Source organism: Marmota monax, unplaced genomic scaffold (assembly GCF_021218885.2).
Source record: "Marmota monax isolate L192 unplaced genomic scaffold, Marmota_monax_Labrador192_F-V1.1 WCK01_AAM20220418_F8-fsc00038, whole genome shotgun sequence".
In the NCBI taxonomy this organism is placed as follows: domain Eukaryota; kingdom Metazoa; phylum Chordata; class Mammalia; order Rodentia; family Sciuridae; genus Marmota; species Marmota monax.
In genome coordinates, this window is record NW_026692498.1 from 11,868,720 (window position 1) to 11,886,304 (window position 17,585).

The 17,585-nt window shown below is 34.8% G+C and overlaps 1 protein-coding gene across 11 annotated transcripts in view; it reads right to left on the minus strand.

Moving 5' to 3' along the window:
- Positions 1-12,989, minus strand: part of Ms4a13 (membrane spanning 4-domains A13) — a 63,691-nt gene extending 50,702 nt beyond the window's left edge. For 4 of the 11 annotated variants that reach the window (XM_058579588.1, XM_046445652.2, XM_046445649.2 and 1 more), the window contains exons 1-4: positions 10,533-12,706; positions 8,036-8,176; positions 5,702-5,758; positions 4,509-4,628 (exon numbers count right to left, since the gene is read on the minus strand). In XM_058579588.1, coding sequence (XP_058435571.1) covers positions 4,509-4,628; positions 5,702-5,758; positions 8,036-8,176; positions 10,533-10,577 — 363 coding nt within the window. In that variant the 5' untranslated portion in view covers positions 10,578-12,706. The other 7 variants (XM_046445648.2, XM_046445647.2, XM_058579587.1 and 4 more) reach the window with 7 other exon arrangements.
- Positions 12,990-17,585: the final 4,596 nt, after the last annotated feature.

The window sequence follows — 17,585 nt, forward strand, 5'->3', positions numbered from 1 at the left end:
CAAACATTTTACTTGAAAGCACAAGTGATTGTGACTTCCAGGATAAATAAAATAGATCTCTTCTGATGTTACTGGAAATATTTTCAACTACATACATTATGGGTGAGCTATGCAAATCATAACAGAGCTCTTCCTGAATAAGCAGTCTTTGTACTGGCTATGTAAATAAGGATATTCAGACCTAAAAGAAATAGCAACATAATTCACTTTCCCTTCAATTTCTTCTCCTCCTCCTCTTCTTCTTTCTCCTTTTTCTTTGTTGGTTCTATTTAATATCTTTTATATGTGAAAAAATGTTAAGTGTTAGGGATTAAATAATGAGAATACAGTGACAAAAACTTTCTGCTTTCTCAGAGTTTATAATCAAGTAGAAAAGACAGAGAATAAGTCACATATGGTAAGGTTAATGTCAAAATGGATAAAAATATGCTTAATAATTATAGGCAGTAGGAGGTTCACTCAAAGCCACTAGTATCTAGAAAGGCTTCATGAAGAGATAGGATCTTTGAAATAAGGGTAGTGCTGAGGAAAAAAGGAAGGAGAAAGCAGAATTTTAGGCAGCTTCAATTTTTATTTACTTGTTTCATTGCAACCTTTTTTCAGAAAGAATTTACACCAAAAAAAATCAAATAACCCAATTAATAAATGGGCTAATGATTTAAACAAACACTTCTCAAAAGAAAAAATACAAACAGCCAACAAGTATATGAAAAAAAGTTCAATATCATAGCAATTAGGGAAATGTAAATAAAAACTACACTGAGATTTCATTTTACACCGCTCAGAATGGCAGTCATCAAGAATACAAATAATAAATGCTGAAGAGGATGTGGGGAAAAAGGAACACTTTTACACTGTTGGTGAGACTGTAAATTAGTACAACCAATATGGATATCAGTATGGAAGCTCCTCAAAAGACTAGGTATGGAGCCACCATATGACCCAGTTCTTCTACTACTCTTCAGTATTCATCCTGAACAATTAGTGTCATCGTACCACAGTGATACATGCATACTCATGTTTAGCAGCACAATTCATAATAGTCAAACCATGGAATCAGCCTAGGTGTTCATCAACAGATGAATGGATAAAGAAAATGTTGGCATTTATACACAATGGAGTGTTATTCAGTCGGAAAGAAAAATGAAATTATGGCATTTGTAGAAAAATGGATGGAAATAGACACAATTATGTTAAGCAAAATAAGTCAAACTCAGAAGATTAAGGGTCATCATGTTTTCTCTCATGAGGAATCTATGGAAGAGAAAAGAAAAGAAGGATGTGGTGGATCTTATGAAAATCTAAGGGAAATCAGTAGAGGAAAGAGGCCAAGAGGTGGGAGATGCGGGTGGGGAGCACAGAGGAGTGATACTGGCTAAATTATATTGTTATATTGTGTATTGTGTGCATGTATATATATGTAACAACAGATTTCATCAGTGTGTACAACCATAATGCACCGATTTAAAAAAAGTGGGAAAAAAGAGAAATAGCCTCCCCCAAATAAGTTAAAAGTGTGACAAAATAATTAACAGAGAAATAAAATAAAATGAATAATGGAGTTGTATCACAATGACCTAGTGTATTTACACAAGCAAACAACACAAGAAACTAACATGTTTGAGGAATGATAAAGAAGTTTTAAATGAAACAGTGTTTGATCATGTATGACATGAACAGGAAGATTAGGAAGATTGAAGGATTTAATTCTAATTTATGTTTGTTGGCAGCAATACAAAATCATAAAATTTCAGGTGGAAATTATTTGTGGCCTCTTCACTGGCAAGACTGTTAAAAAATCACTCTGCCTACATCCCTTTATTTGTAAGTTGGTGTTGTTGTCAATCTCTTCCCTTAAAGCAGCAAGATGTCTGATGGAGCAGCTCAAATAGCAAAGTAAGAGAGAGAATATGAGTTCTTGAAATATAATCTATGCTTATGAACCAGGCTTAAATCAGCAAGGGCTCTTTTTTGCTAAGGTCAATTTGCATTATATTTCCTAGACTTAAACATAAGAGAAATCTAATTTTAAAATGTTAAATAAAGAATAAATGATATTTGGTAATTTGGAAAGCCAGTACAAAGAGAGGAGCCAAGGTTAAGATTTTGGGTCTAGAAAATTTCAACAAGGGGGTACTGTACTTTCAAGTAAGTAAGCAATTTCTATTTTATATCTTTTGAGTTTGAGATGATGATAGAAGTATAGCCAAGTAAAGAAGTCAAGCTAGCCACCAGATTAATAGGCTTGGAGTTTGAGAGAAAGAACAAAACAATTAGCTACCAGGCATGAATTAGAACATTTTCCTGTTTACACATAAGGATACTAAGGAACAGGAAGCTAAACTTCACCAAAGCATTACACATAGCTAGCAGGTATAAGGATAGTATTTGAACAATGCAATCTGGTTCTGGAGTCTATACCATTAACCATGTTGTTATATGGGAGACATATTTCAGAGGTATGCACTTTGGGGGACAGATGATAGTGTTCCTCGGAACACTGATTACTTGGATGACTTTCTTATGTAGCCAAACACCTTTCTTATGCTATAAAAGGGGCATGTGAAAATATTGTAAAATGTTGGCTATCTTAATAAATGTAGACATAACTCAACAACGCCACTGGGAAAAGCCAGTGGGTAAGAAATGTATGTCTAATGTACAAGTTCATTTTGTATAACCAATCACAGAAAAAAAAAGATAAAACTTGTGGTTTTGGGGAAAATCATTAGTACTGAGTTCAGATAAGTACAGTCAACAGTGGTTCTTAATATTTATTGCAAAAGACAGGTGCTGTGATTTGGACAAGGTTTCAGTGCACCCCCCAAGGGTTCATGTGTTGGAAACTTGGTTCTCATTTGGTAATTGTAAGAAGTGGCAGGGAACTTTCAGAAATGGACATGGGAGGAGGGATTGTTAGGTCACTGGAGGTGCTGTTCTTAAAAGGAATTAATGTAGTTCTCATGAGACTCTAGCTAAATCTTGTGAAAGCGTTGTTATAAAGGAGCAAGACTGAGCCTTTCCCAATCTTTGTTTTCATGTCTTACCTGTAGACCCTGTCAGGTACTTTCTCCCTTGATATTATCTGCCATTAGGCCCTTACTAGAGGTCAAACAGGGCTACCTATCTTGGGACTTTCAGCCTTTCTTTCTTGTAAGTATACAGTCTCAGTTATTTTGTTATAGCTTTCAAAAAACAGACTAATATAGAAGGTCTTGACAATTATGCAATATTATCTTAAATTGATGATTATAAATTTAGGAAAAAGAATGGTGACCTAAGTACCCTGAAACAATCATACACTTAATAACTTAAGTACACCCTTCTTATTCTCTGCAAACAAAATCACAATTGAAGTTATCTATTTATTGAATCACCAGATATTGGAGATTTTTCTTAGAATTTATAGGGGAAATCTGGGTATGTTTATTTAAGTCATTTATTACACACCATCTATTTTGGGGTATTACTGTACTTTCAATTATTTGCTTATTATTCTACGGTCTTTCTTTCTTTCTTCTCTTTGAAGAGGGGTACTGAGGATTGCACTCAGGAGCACTTGACCACTGAGCCGAATCCACAGCCCCATTTTGTATTTTATTTAGAGACAGGGTCTCACTGAGTTGCTCAGCACCTTGCTTTTGCTGAGGCTGGCTTTGAAATCACGATCTTCTCGCATCAGCCTCCTGAGCCACCGGGATTCCAGGCATGCGTCACTGCACCCGGCCATACAGTCTTGTTTTCTATTCTCTGAATTATTTCCACTGATGAGCCTCTACATACTATATTGCAGGTAAAGAGAGGAAGTGTATAGGGAAGGAGAGAAAGTCATATCCCTCTCCTACAGTAACTCTTCTAGTCATTATTTTATAATAATTGTTTTTTCTTTTGTTCTGTTGGCCAGCCCTTCCTGCAACCTTTCCTCATTTTAAATGGGAGATTTTTTTTATAAGCATTACTAAAGTCTTTTGTAGCACTAATTTTGTGATTTGAAATTTAAAGCCAGAACAGCTGGAATAAATGTAGTTAATATCTTAGGAAGAAATATAGTGATTTCATATAATCAAAATTCATATAAGATGCAAAGATAGGTTGCTATGAAAAGTTCTGTGAAATGAGAAATCACTAGGCATTTAAAATTTGAACTATGCATACATAGCAGAATTCTTTTGTTGATTTGGGGAATGGTTTTATGGTCCAGGATTATGCTTTTCTTACATGAAAAGAATCATCAGAGACCTTGTGCCTAACGCAAAGACACTTATCATTGAAGTCTTTATATTTTTTACTTGCTTTATTTTAATTGGGAAAATCAAGAATTCAAATGGCTTGTTAATATGAACTAAAAATATTACCTTAGAATCATTTTTTAAAATTAAGCTCTTTCAATCAAGACCTCACTGCCACATAAAGGAACAATACAAGCCTTGTTTTATATCCTAAGTCTTCAAAATCACTGAAAATAATAATTTTTAAATTAAGGTTTTCCTATACAACAGGCCACTTACCGCTTGTCCATAATTCCTATATGACACAGTATGAAAAGTAGACAACTCAAGTACTGTTAGACATAGTGCAATAAATGCAGTAATTACAGAGAAGATGTTCATGATCAAAGCCCATATCGTCTGAAAAGGAGACATAAGGTAAATTTATTATATTCAGAATAAATACTTTGGTTAAACAGTTTGTCTTGCTAAAACAAAGTCATCTAATTAAAAACTTTGATCTAGTTTGTGAGGCTTTAGAAGTATTTGTACACTTGCTGCTCATGCAAGATATATTTCTGGTTTACACAAAACCCAGTTAATGTAGACAAAACATTAAATTATCAACAAACTAAAAAGCATTAATCTGGGCTGGGGATGTGGCTCAAGCGGTAGCACACTCGCCTGGCATGTGTGTGGCCCGGGTTCGATCCTCAGTACCATATACAAACAAAGATGTTGTGTCTGCCGAGAACTAAAAAATAAATATTAAAATTCTCTCTCTCTCTTTCTCTCTCTTTAAAAATAAAAAATAAAAAGCATTAATCTTCCAAATCCATTGGGGATCAAAAATATTGTATTTTACAATCTTGTGAATCAGTTGTAAGAAGATTGTAAAACATGATTTGAACCAAAGGGTTTCAACTGAAAGGAAAATTAAAAAAGGAGAAGAAAAAAAAAGTAATGGAAAATGAAAACTGCTTGTGGAAATACAATCAAACGGAATTAAGTTTTAATCATAGATTTTAATTATCTGGGAACATTTACCAATAACTTTAAACAGATATCAAATTTATTTATCCTATATCACAGATCTTTTTCCTGGACAAATGCCCAACTTTGATACAATCCTATTTACAATCTGACTTTCAGAAAATGAGATTTTAGAGCAGTATAATATCTATATATAAAGGCATTAGGTTCTGTTAAATGCTTTCTAATCATGATATTCATATAATGTTAAAAGGTAGAATACCAAACAAAAAACCCTAAAAACTATAATTTATAAGCTTTTACATAAGGTAATCATGAGTTTAACTACTGCAACATATTTGTCTCCATTAACTTATGTAATCCTAGATTTTCACTTAATTTCTTAATTTGTTTTATAGGGTGTGTAGACTACTTCATTATTCTGAATCATCTTTTCATTAAGACCTATTGTTAAGCATAGTGATAGTCAATTCTAGAGATATCCCAACATTTCAACTTACCAGGTATTGACTCGATTTCTGTGTTGATCTTATTGTGGAAGCTCCTGACACAATATACTGAACATAAAAACATAAGTATTTATTGATAATGATTGCCAACTTAAAATGTATTTTTAAAATTTTCTAAGTCAAGTATTTTTAGAATACTAAACAGTAATAAAAAAAATAACTTAAAGGGATCAGGATAAGTATCCATCATGAAGTAATGATGCTATCCAAAGGTTATAAAAAATAACCACAGGGTCACTAGTAATAGAAATATATAAGGGAATGTGGACAGAATGCGGACTGTGGCAGTTCTGAATCTGGGATCATGTCTGATTATGTGTGCATAAAATATTTCACACATAACTCAGTTATTTCTTCTAGTGCTGTTGCTTCTAATGAGATGATGCATTGGCTGAGTACATGTCCAGATATGGAAAACATGGCTTGTGAGTTGATCTCACACTGTGATTTACAAAATACAACTCTTATAGTAATTACTAAGGTAAGAGCTGCTATTTATGCTTTTGTTTGATTTTTCAAAAAGAGATCCCATTATTTCATGAGAGAATATTTATTTCCAAGAACAGGAAAACAATACCATATTGTTCGAAAGTGATCTGTACAACCCCCTGAAATATTCCTTGCCTTATCTGTTTTAGTGGTTTTATTAGCAAAGGCTAATTTTAGGAAAAAAACAGCATTCATGCAACACCCTTTATTTAAGAAGGTCAAAATTTGAAACTTATAAATTCCACAAGAGTAAATTTAAATCACACATTCTACACTTGCTTCTGTAAACAAAAGCTGAGATTTCTAAGGAGGTAGATGGTGAAGAGAAAAACTAACATGATATCAAAGTGAAAATACCTTGTGAATTTTAAACGAGAGTGCTCTCCAACTAGATTATTAAGTCATTTGCTTAATAAAATGCCTTTCAAAATTTGCAACCTGAAAATTTTTTTACTGAATTACATTTAATTGAAATTCTAGAAAATGTATTGTTTAATATGCTATTTTTAAAAGTTTTTTTTTAGGCAATATGTGCCTCTCACATAATCACATATGCAGGGAACTTAATTTGCTCCATTTCAGTTCCCAGTACTTCCTCTTTCCTTATCCTCCTCTCTCTATCTTTTGCCCTTCCTTTACTCTACTGATCTTCCATTTATTTGTTTTTTAAATTGGTACTTTATAGATAGACATAAAGGTGAAATGTACTTGGAGTCTCCTTCCTCTTCCTGCCTTTCCTCAATTCCCTTCCTCTACTCTAATGATTTCCCTTTTATTTTCATGGGATTCCCCCTCACACCACCTTTTCCCCTTATTTTATCCTCGCTTCCTCAGATGAGAGAAAACATTACACCCTTGACTTTTTGTGTCTGGTTTATTTTCACTTAGACGAGGTTCTATATTTCCATCCATTTACCAGCAAATGCCATAATTTCATTCTTCTTTATGGTTGAGTAAAACTCCCTTGTATGTGTTTTATTACCTTTTCTTGATCCATTCATGTGTTGATGAGCACCTAGGCTGGTTCCTAACCTGGCTATTGTGAATTTCAATTGCATTGTTATAAACACTGATGTGGCTTTCTCACTATAGTATGCTGATTTTAGTTCTTTTGGATAAATATCAAATAGTGGGATAGCTGGGTCATATAGTGGTTCCATTCTTAGTCTTTTGAGGAATCTCCCTCCATAAGCTCTGCCAAAGTGGTTGTACTAATTTGCAGTCCCACCAACAAAGAATGAGTGTACCATTTTCCACACATTCTCACCAACATTTATTATTTGTATTCTTGATGACTGCCATTTCTGACTGGAGTATGATAAAATCTTAATGTAGTTTTGATTTGCATTTCCCTAATTGCTAAGGATGTTGAACATATTTTTACATTATTAGTTGGTCATCTGTACTTCTTTTGAAAAATGTCTGCTTTGTTCATTTGCCCATTTATTAATTGTATGTATGTGTGCATGTGTGTTAAGCTTTTTGAATGCTTTATGTATTCTAGATATTAATCCCCTGTCAGAGAGTAGCTTGCAAAGATATTCTCCCATTTTGCAGGCTCTCTCCATATGCCCTAGTTTTCTTTGCTGTGCAGAAGCTTTTTAATTTGAAAATTTAATTTGAAAATTCATTATTTTTCTCTTATTCTTTTTCCAAGGCAATGCTTTGGTATATATAAGTAGTGCATCATTTATTAATGAGTCAGTACATCACTTATCAACCATGCATCATTATCTGGATTTTATATGAAAATTAAATATTTTTATCATTATTTTTCTATCTTCTACTACTGAAATGAATATTATAATGAAATCAATATAAATGTATTGTACTCACAAAAATTCCCCAAAAAGCACATCCTGTTTTGTAAGTTATAGGTTCATATGTCCCAAAGACTCCTTTAATTTGTCCCATATACAAAACCAATAGGAAATACCACATGAAAATATGAAAAATGCCAATCATAATCTGGATAGCCTGTAAAAAGAGAATGTTGTTAGTACTGAAACAATGTAATTTAACACACAATTCCAATGAATTTTAACTATAAGAAATATTCAACACCTTTATAAAAGATGATGGTAAAACAGCAATACACCTACCCATGTATTTCCTGAATTGGTTAGTACAGAAAGAAGGCCCTAATCAGGAAGGACTGAGGTTTCTCAATTAGGAATCAGCCATACTAGACTAAAATATTGTTTAAAAATAGTAGCTCTGACCACTTCTCCCATAAGAAAGTTAACAATTCAATTATACCACCTGTCAAGTTATGGTATAAGGAAAGAATACTGACAGTATGTAGGAAAATGTGGTTCCTAATCTACTTGGATGCAGGAAGCCATATATTTGACATTTTCTTGTTCTTTTGAATCTTAGAAAGGTTTACCTTTTCCTTCAAGGAATACTTGGTATGTATGGATTTTTTTCACAAGCATGCTAGAGTAAACCGTAATCCATACAATAACATAAAGCATATCTCAGGCAGATCTGCTTGCATTAGATCCTTCCATTAGATAAATGACAAGTTAGAACAGGAGAGAATTATTATTCAAGTTTAGCTTGTAAAAATATATTATCCCAGAAAACTTATTTTCAAATTTATGTGAGCTGATAATTCATATACTATACATTTTTATAATTAATCTTTAAAAATGATGGAGTGTTATTTTCATTTTCATATAAACTTTAATAGGAAGCTATTTAATGTTTTAAGAGTTTTTGTACTTTGTAAAGCAAGTAGTCTATGGAACACAATGCACTTAGCTAGTAGAGAATGTATTTTTCTTTTTTTAGATACCTCCTTTTTGATAACAATCCTATCTATTCTTTATGTTTAGCATTTAAGCTTTCTCACTGCATCATATTTACAAGAATGATATCATTTCAGAGTTTTTTGGACTTAATGAGAAACATTACCTACTAAGATTGCAAAATTCCTCTTAATGAGAAACATTACCTACTAAGATTGCAAAATTCCTGAGGGCCTGGACTTTTGTGGTGAGCCGTGTTTGTAGACCGTTGCCGCCATTAGAAGATGGTGCCGGTCTCCGTTGTGGATCTTGGTAAACAACTCCTTATTTGGGAGAGTTGGCGTGCTGTCCCTCAACACCCTATGAGAAAACCCCGCGTGGCAGCTTTGGATTGGACTTGAGTAAGCTTTATTAGGCTATGCTTGGGCGCTCGGCAGGGGGTCACTAGAAGATGATACATGAAACAAGGCCTGAATAAACTGCTGAAAGAAGAATCTTGTGTCGTGTTTTCCCTTGCCGGCGAGGGGTCGCGACAGACTTTGTTTTTTTCCTTATTGCATCATCAGTCTCTAAGTGCCCAGCACAGAGTGGGCACCCAGTAAATACCGCCTGCATAAGCATACTGGTATCAAGAATACTAATTCCATGTGACTTTGCCAGGGATAAAAGGAATAGGCTTGAAAAATAATGTCTCTTTGTATATGACTAGATGCTTTTCTATAGAAAACTATGAAATATCTACATAGTCAAAGCTTATAAAGAACTCTGCCAACAGGCAGGTTTTCTTATTTAAAAATGGCTTTTAATGCTTGGGATAGAGCTTAGTGGTACAGCACTTGTCTAGTATGTGTGGAAGCCCCGGGTTTCATCCCCAGAACTGAGAAAATAAAAACTAAGTTCTTAATTCAGTGCCAAAAAGTGGGTTCCATGAGGTCAAACTCCCTCTCTCCCACTTAAAAAAAAAAAAAAAATCAAAAAAAAAAAAAAAAAGTACAAAAACAGCCATATATCTATGGTTCTGGGGGAGAAGATTCAGGCTTTCATTCTATCTCAAAGTGGTCTATGACCCCAGAGAGGTTAAAATTATCTGCTAACAATCTGATAGAAGACTTAAAACAATTGGCATACACAGTATTCAAATTCAGAGGAAGAATCAGTCAATGGAAAAGTTTTCTTCCTTTTAGATGTAAAAGTGCATGATCCTCATAATTCTTTAGTATTTATTAAGAGTAAACTGTTTTTAACCTCACAGGTTTATAACTTAATAAGACAAAATTACCATATCCTACTGTATAATAATTAAAAAATCAATGATAGTCTCTCTTAAAGTTAAAACACACACATACCCTCTCTTTTTAAAACTTTATTCCTTGGGTTTCTCTAATACTGTGTGTTGGTTTAGTCAATGTTTAAGAATGTAACATTAGTCGAAATTTGTAGAAGACAATCAACATTTTTTTAAATATTAAATTCTTATCCTTTGATTTAACCAAAGCTATCCCTTTCCAGATCCAAGAATACTCTTCTCAAAACTGAAATATTTACGACCGTGAATTCAGTCAAAGTGAAATACTACTTACCCCTAACACAAGACTATCTGCTGTAGAGGTGTTCCCACATGCCATACTATAAGCATTTCTTCTACTTGATTTTGTTTCTAACCTTTGGTGATAGCTTTATTAGCAAACTTCTACAAAACAATACAAAACACACACACATGATTTCCTCAGAAAAAAATACATAAGTTTGATTCTTTTTTATAGTTTTAATCATCTTCCTAAAGTTAGAAGCAACAGTTGTTCTTTCTATGCTTCAATTCTTAGAGGTATCAGCATTATCCACCTCTTCTGAATGACAGCCTCCATGACTGAAAAGCCTCTTTGTGACTAAAAAATACTAGTATATTACAGATATCACCTTTTAGTGGCAAGCAGTGTCTATAGGTGACCTAATAGAAGGGACATGTAAGGAACAGTATTAGAGAATTTACAGTAAAGCATTCAACAATTCATTTGCAATTCATAATCAATTTAATATCATTCATAATGCCACGTTTACATTTAAAAAAAAAACTTCATATACTTGAATTGGCCAACTGTGCTTTTTTTTTTTTTTGGACACATACTTCCTACTTAGTTCTTCTCTCTTTATAAAAATAATCTTTTCTTCTATCACACAACTTACTTAAGTTGCTCTGCAATCCTAACAGTAGCTCCTGTTCTTTTTTTCCCCTTTAGTCTTCCTAGTGTTTAGATCATCTTTGTATTAAGATAAAAACTTGGCTAATAATTCCATTCCCTTGTAGGACTGTATCCTTTTGTAGAAGTGAAATTCTGCATCTGCTAGTATGTCACATAGGAGTCATGACACCTGACTGATGATTTTAAAATTTCAGTCTTGATCTTTTCAGAAAGGGAGTTTTGACTAAATGATCCCATACCCTTAAAATTTAATGGCTTGATTGTTTTCATTAATCCTTGTTTCTGAAATTTATTTTCTCAATGTCTCTTAATGCTTATAAGAGCTACTGATAACAAAAGATAAAAAACAGTATGTTAGTAATTGAAGCAAACTTTATACATTCAATTTGAGAGAAGTAAAAAAGGAGGCTTTGGATGTATAGGCAACCACGTTAAATCTCTGTGTCACAATTAAATAAAATTCACAGAATTATAGAATTCACGTAGAATAATGATGAAAAATCATTATTTGCCACTTTTCAGATAAGAGGAAAATAAAAATAAATCCTTTTTTGTATTTAGAGGAATTCTTTTTACACTCACTGCTAAACAGTGGAAGAGACATGAAGCGACTCTGGGTGTAAAATATTTTGCAACACTATAATCTCTATCAGGCCCCCACTTAAGCCACCCCAAGTGAAACAGTCAAATAAATATTAATGAGAAAAAAGAATGTGTGTATGTGTGTTTGTGTTTAAAATCCTCAGCTTATTTGATGGAAGAAAGAAACACTCCAACATTCATGGAACAATTGATTGGAATTCTTTCTAAAAAAATTTCTACATTTGGCTACTCTACAATCCACTTATGTATCATGTTTATGTAAATGGAAATAATCATTTATTTGTCTTTATTATCTGGTGGTTCCATCATGAACCCAAAAGGAGACAAAGAACAAGTCTGCTAGTCCATATTCCAAACCCTAATCTCTTACTCCAGGATTGCTTTATACAGAAATTCTACAACAATTCTCTTCTAGTACAGAGCTTGTACTAGAATCCACTTCTAGCATCTTCAGTAAAACATCTTCGGTAGAGATGCAAACCCGCATTGTCTTTAGGAAAAAAACCAAATAAATAAATAGAAAAATTGAGGGCGGAAGGGTGGGGAAACACCACTTATGTCCAAAATTTTCAAAAACCCTTCACCAGCCAGCTCACCTTTACCTCCCGGGGGGCCACTACCCGGTTTCAGTCTAAAGGCTGCAGCAGGAATCTTTGGGAAGCCTGCGGTGATTGACAGGACTGTTAGATATTCTTGTTTTCCTAATATTTTGCCCATAATTCCTACTTTTGATTTTCAGGGCTGGCTCCTACGTCAGCAAGAGCTCCCAGAAGCCAGGGAATTCATTTTTGCATGTCCTGGGCTAGGACCCAGAGACTGTAGCTGGAGGAAGTGACAAACAAGGGGCGACGAGGCCCAACCTGCAGCGGGGAGGCATAGTGGGGCGCGGGCCTCAGACTCCTTGCCCCGTTATGGCTACCGACACGTTGGGAAAGCAAAGCAAGCGACATCATTACCTCGCATTTTACTTGTTCAAAGTCCCAAAGATCGAGTTTCCCCCTCTCCGGTCCAGGCCCAGGATAAGGTTTCCCCCGCCTGGGCCGTCACCCTGGTCCGGGGCCTCACTCCAGCGCCCGGGTCCGCTGAAGAGGCAGATCCCGGCCGAGGGCGGCCTCAGCGCCAGGTTCCCAGATGCCGCTGCGTGGCCATCAAGAGGTAGCCCGGAGTCCAGCCCTGAGCCGGTCCTCAGGCTCCTCTGGTGGCTAGGGTATCCAACGGCACTGGCGCTGTCCTCGTGCGCCTGCGCGAACACTTGAGTACGGGCGGGGCGGAGGGAGTACGCGTGCGCAGACCCACTAGGGGCCCGGAGCCACGTGATCGGTGCACCTGCCAACCTTTGCTGGGAATCTCCAGCAATGGCTGCTCCAAGGTATTGCTTCCTGGTGTCACTTATAAACGTGTCCGCGGCAAAATGGCCAGGTCGTTGATGAAAAGTCAGTCCTTCATCCATTCTGTCCTCAAAAATTTTGATCACAAATGTACTTTATGAGATGTAAAACTTGAAAAAGGCAAATCACTGAGTTTACATTTCACCTCCCATTCAGGCAAACATGAGTAAGAAAGAAATAGCATTCAGAGTTCTTCCATTTTTCCCATGCCCCCACCCCTACTCCCACTCCATACCTTATTTTAAAAAAAAAGAAATAGCAAGAGGCCAGAATAACTTTTTTACCAACCTACTGGGGAAGGGGCTGGGTGCATTTTAGCTCATCTACAAAGTGTCAGTTTTCTATTTGATGTAGGCAGTAGTTAAAACAATGTTTATGAAGACAAGTAGAAACCGCAGCTAGAAAAGAGTCAGATCTAAAGGGTGGATGAGGAAGTTGGAGTGGAGTTGGGGTTCAAGCAAACAATGTACTCTAGTGAGTACAGATTTTTTTTTTTTTAGTTGTAGTTGGACACAATACCTTTATTTTATTTATTTATATGTGGTGCTGAGGACTGAACCCAAGGCCCCGCACATGCTAGGCGAGTGCTTTACCACTGAGCGACAACCCCAGCCCCAGCAAGTACAGATCTTGTTAAGCAATTACAGGTGACTTAATGAGGTGTATCTGGAGATCAGACATTCTATAGGCTAGTAAATATTTTGAACTTTGATTTGTGTTCCTGGAAACTTTAACTTGACATTTTGGCTTGCAATGTAAATATTCAGTGAAAGCTAGAGAGTCAAACATTCAGAAAGAAATATTTTATAAAGAAATTTTCTAAGTATCTCCAACATCCGTAGTACTTAAATCTACCAAAAGAAATGAGTAGTATTTAAAGCTGCCAAGATATTTTGTGAGCTTTTTTATAGCTTGAAAAGTCAACTCAAAAGTGGATTTTTTTTTTCGTACAGTTAACTTCCTTACATTGGGACTCCAAAGTCCTTTCAAATTAAAGAAAACAACAACAACAACAACAACAAAAACGCCCAGACATTTTATAGTCTTTACATTTTAAACTGGTCAGTGTATCATTGCAGTTATTAACTTTATTCTTAAGTCACATTACACTTTGTTTTCTATGTTTGTATTGTTTATTTGTCTATGAGCAGAGAAATTTAGGAGGATATTAGCCATTCTGTGTGCTATAAAAAGAACAACAACCTTGAATGCCTGTTCAAGATTAATCCAAGATTATGGATATATTAGAATTTGTAGTGGAAACAGCCAATTCTAATGGGAGTACTTCTTCATTCCTCTGATAAAGCCAACTCTGATTTTTCTCTATACCTATAAACTGGATTGGAAAAATTTAGAATTCCCTTCTTTTTAACTTTTTTTTTCCATTTGATTTTTCTATGGTGTCCATCCCTTAGTAATGATGAAGCAACCAGTCAGAGTTTGGCATCCAGTATGACTCACTTTTTATTCTTTTTTCTTTTTCAATAATCCTCCATGTGGATCATGTTTTTTATTTGAATGGATTTTCTTTGAATTGGTTCGCAGAATATAAGAGACAGTAAGAGGAAATGTACTGAAAATACCATGCCTTTTATAATGTTGTTAAAAACCATTGTTGTAGATGATTAAGGCAATACTGTAATCAGCATTGGCTTTGAGCCTGATAAATACCATGTCCCAATCCCTCTGAGGAATTTCATTTTATTTATATATAAAAACAGATACTTACTTCATGTAAGCACCAGTGTGTTCTAGTAAGAAAAATGGAAATTAATCTGTGTAGACTAGGGTTATTGTAGAAATACAATTGTTAAAATGTATGTGTATACATGTGTATACAGAGTATAATGTATAAGTGTATATGTATACATATCAAGACATATATGCATATACAGTGATTTTAGTTTTCATATAGTTACCATTATCACTTGAATACTGTTCTTAATAAAATGTTACTTAATAGTTTAAAAATATTTTCCTCTTTTTTAAATTTACTATCTTGAAGCAACATTTGAGTGCCTTAAATTGTTTATTTCCACTTTACAACATATCTGCTGTTGAAAAAGTCAAAAGGTCTAGGGATGATTCCCAACTCCTGTTCTGGCTGCATACACTCCACTGTACAACTCTTTGACTTCATTTTCTCAATTGTAAAGTGATGTCTAAGACCCTGCACCCCACTCCCTACCATCCAAACTCAAGGTAAGTTTGGTCAGCATCCGCTCTTTGGGAAAAGTGGAAAGTTGTGAATAATTGATTATTAGAGAAGTGTGACAAACGCAAAACATACTTTTGGAAAGAGAGTGTTCATAAATGTTGTACTGGCCAAGCATGAATCAAAGATATGCGTGTATCTGAGATATATTTATGATTTCCAGAAAGATATCTCTTGAACTCATGCACTCTATACTGAATTATTCACCTTCACTAAAGTCTTACAATTTAGAATTGGAAGACACCCTAGAATTCTGATAATAATCCATACTTTTCTGAGGCAGGAAGAGACTAAATACAGGATACTTGAATTTTGAATGTATGTGAGTACATGTGTATGTAGCCTAAGTCATAATTTTTGGGTAAATCCAGCTGTAGTTATGTGTGTGGGGGAAAAAGTACATTAACATTTACTCCATTCTGTTTTATATTACTCCAAACAGAAAATATTCAAAGTCTAAATTTTATGTAATAGTCTAATAATGTTTGGTCACCAAAGAGTAGTATACTATACTTTTTGGAGAAATTAATGAATAGATAAACACTTTTTAAAAATGTGTCAGAACGCAAACAATAGTGGGCACATGACCTCTATGTTGAGCTAGTGTTTCTATGTCAGTCACCTTCTCAGGTGTCAGATCATAGGCACATTTTCAGGAAACTTATAAGTTTTAAACTTTGAAGTCAAACATTTGATTTTATATTTTAATAGGAGGTCTAATACATAAATAATATAAGCTTCCAGGAAATAGAATCTTTATCTGTTTTTCTCAAGAACATAGAACACTGCCCTGTCCAGAGTAGACAACAAATATTTACAGAATAATGCATGAATATTGTTCTTATCTGGATAAAAATCCAGTTGATCCCATTGCTTAACATGAGTTCACTATTTTAAAATGTTATGCTTATAGTGTTGTTTAAACTACTAAAGTAGGTGATTTTAGTTTTTGCATTCCAAAGAGCCTCAAATAAAAATTTTGGATGCTTGAGCCCAACTCAGCAACTTTTGACTATCTAGTCACAGGAGAGGTTGGCGGGGGTCCTTGGCAGGAAGTACTTGACACTCTGGAAGTGCAGTTAGGGGATTCCCAGGAGTGATTCAAAGGTAATGGTAACCTTCAGGAAGCAAGTGTTGAAAGCAGTTATTGTTATATTACTAACCCTTTTACCACCTATCATGGAGTGAGGCAGTTCTTTCCAAACAGACTGAAAGTTTAATATAGATAAATATGTTTTTGTTTGGAAGCTGAAAAATCTCTGATGATATCTGAGACAGTAGGAAATGCCTGGACTTAGTCATCAGATTTTTGGGGTTCAAATCCTTGCTGTACTCTTTGACAGCTTCCTGTCAAGTTTTTTAACTTCTCTGTCAAAATTCCCTCATCTGAGAATGAAGCTAATAATAGCATCTACCACACAGGGTTGCTGTATTAAATTTGTTAATGTAGGTAAGTGTTTGAAATGTGACTGGCACCTAGAGCGAGCTAAATAGTTGACTATTATAATTACTATTACTTAAACAAATTGAAAATAGGATATATTTGTTAGAAATTTATCTTAAAAATAACTTTGCTGGGAATAGCCACAGTCCCTAAAGGAAGTGTTCCTTTTATAGTTGTTTGCTTTATGTGCTTGGATATACAACATACCATGCCCCCAGACATTTGGGAGGGCAACTGTTTAGTTTCTAGACCCTAAGACCATAATACATGTCTTCCCTTTTGCTGAGCTGCTGGTGACCCAGGCAGGGCTAGAACCTCAAAATGGTGTGACTCTCCCCTGACATAATATATTTGCTATCTCAGATGCAAAAAGTCTGTTTTCTTCTGCTTCTCCAGTGATTCTTATTTCATGGCCTACTCATTCATTGTATATTTTTTCCTCATCTGACTTCTTGAATAATTTCAGAATTTCAAAAATGGATAATACTTGGCTGTTGTCAAACCATTTTCTCCTCACGCCTAATTTGTCCTTCATAACAACTCTACAGGATAAAGGCAGATATCTCATTTTTTAAAAAAATCAGTTCATCTGTTCTTTTCCATTTTTCTCACTTCTATGAAGTTTAGATTTCACAAGGAATTATTTTAATAATATTTAAAATGATGTCTTTGGGTTTCTTGTCTCTTTGCTATTTTATTATCCTCTCTAGAAAAATCCTAATGCTAGGTAGGTGCTTTTTCTGGATCTGTGTCTGGGCACCCAAGCTCTGGGGGGCAGTTTG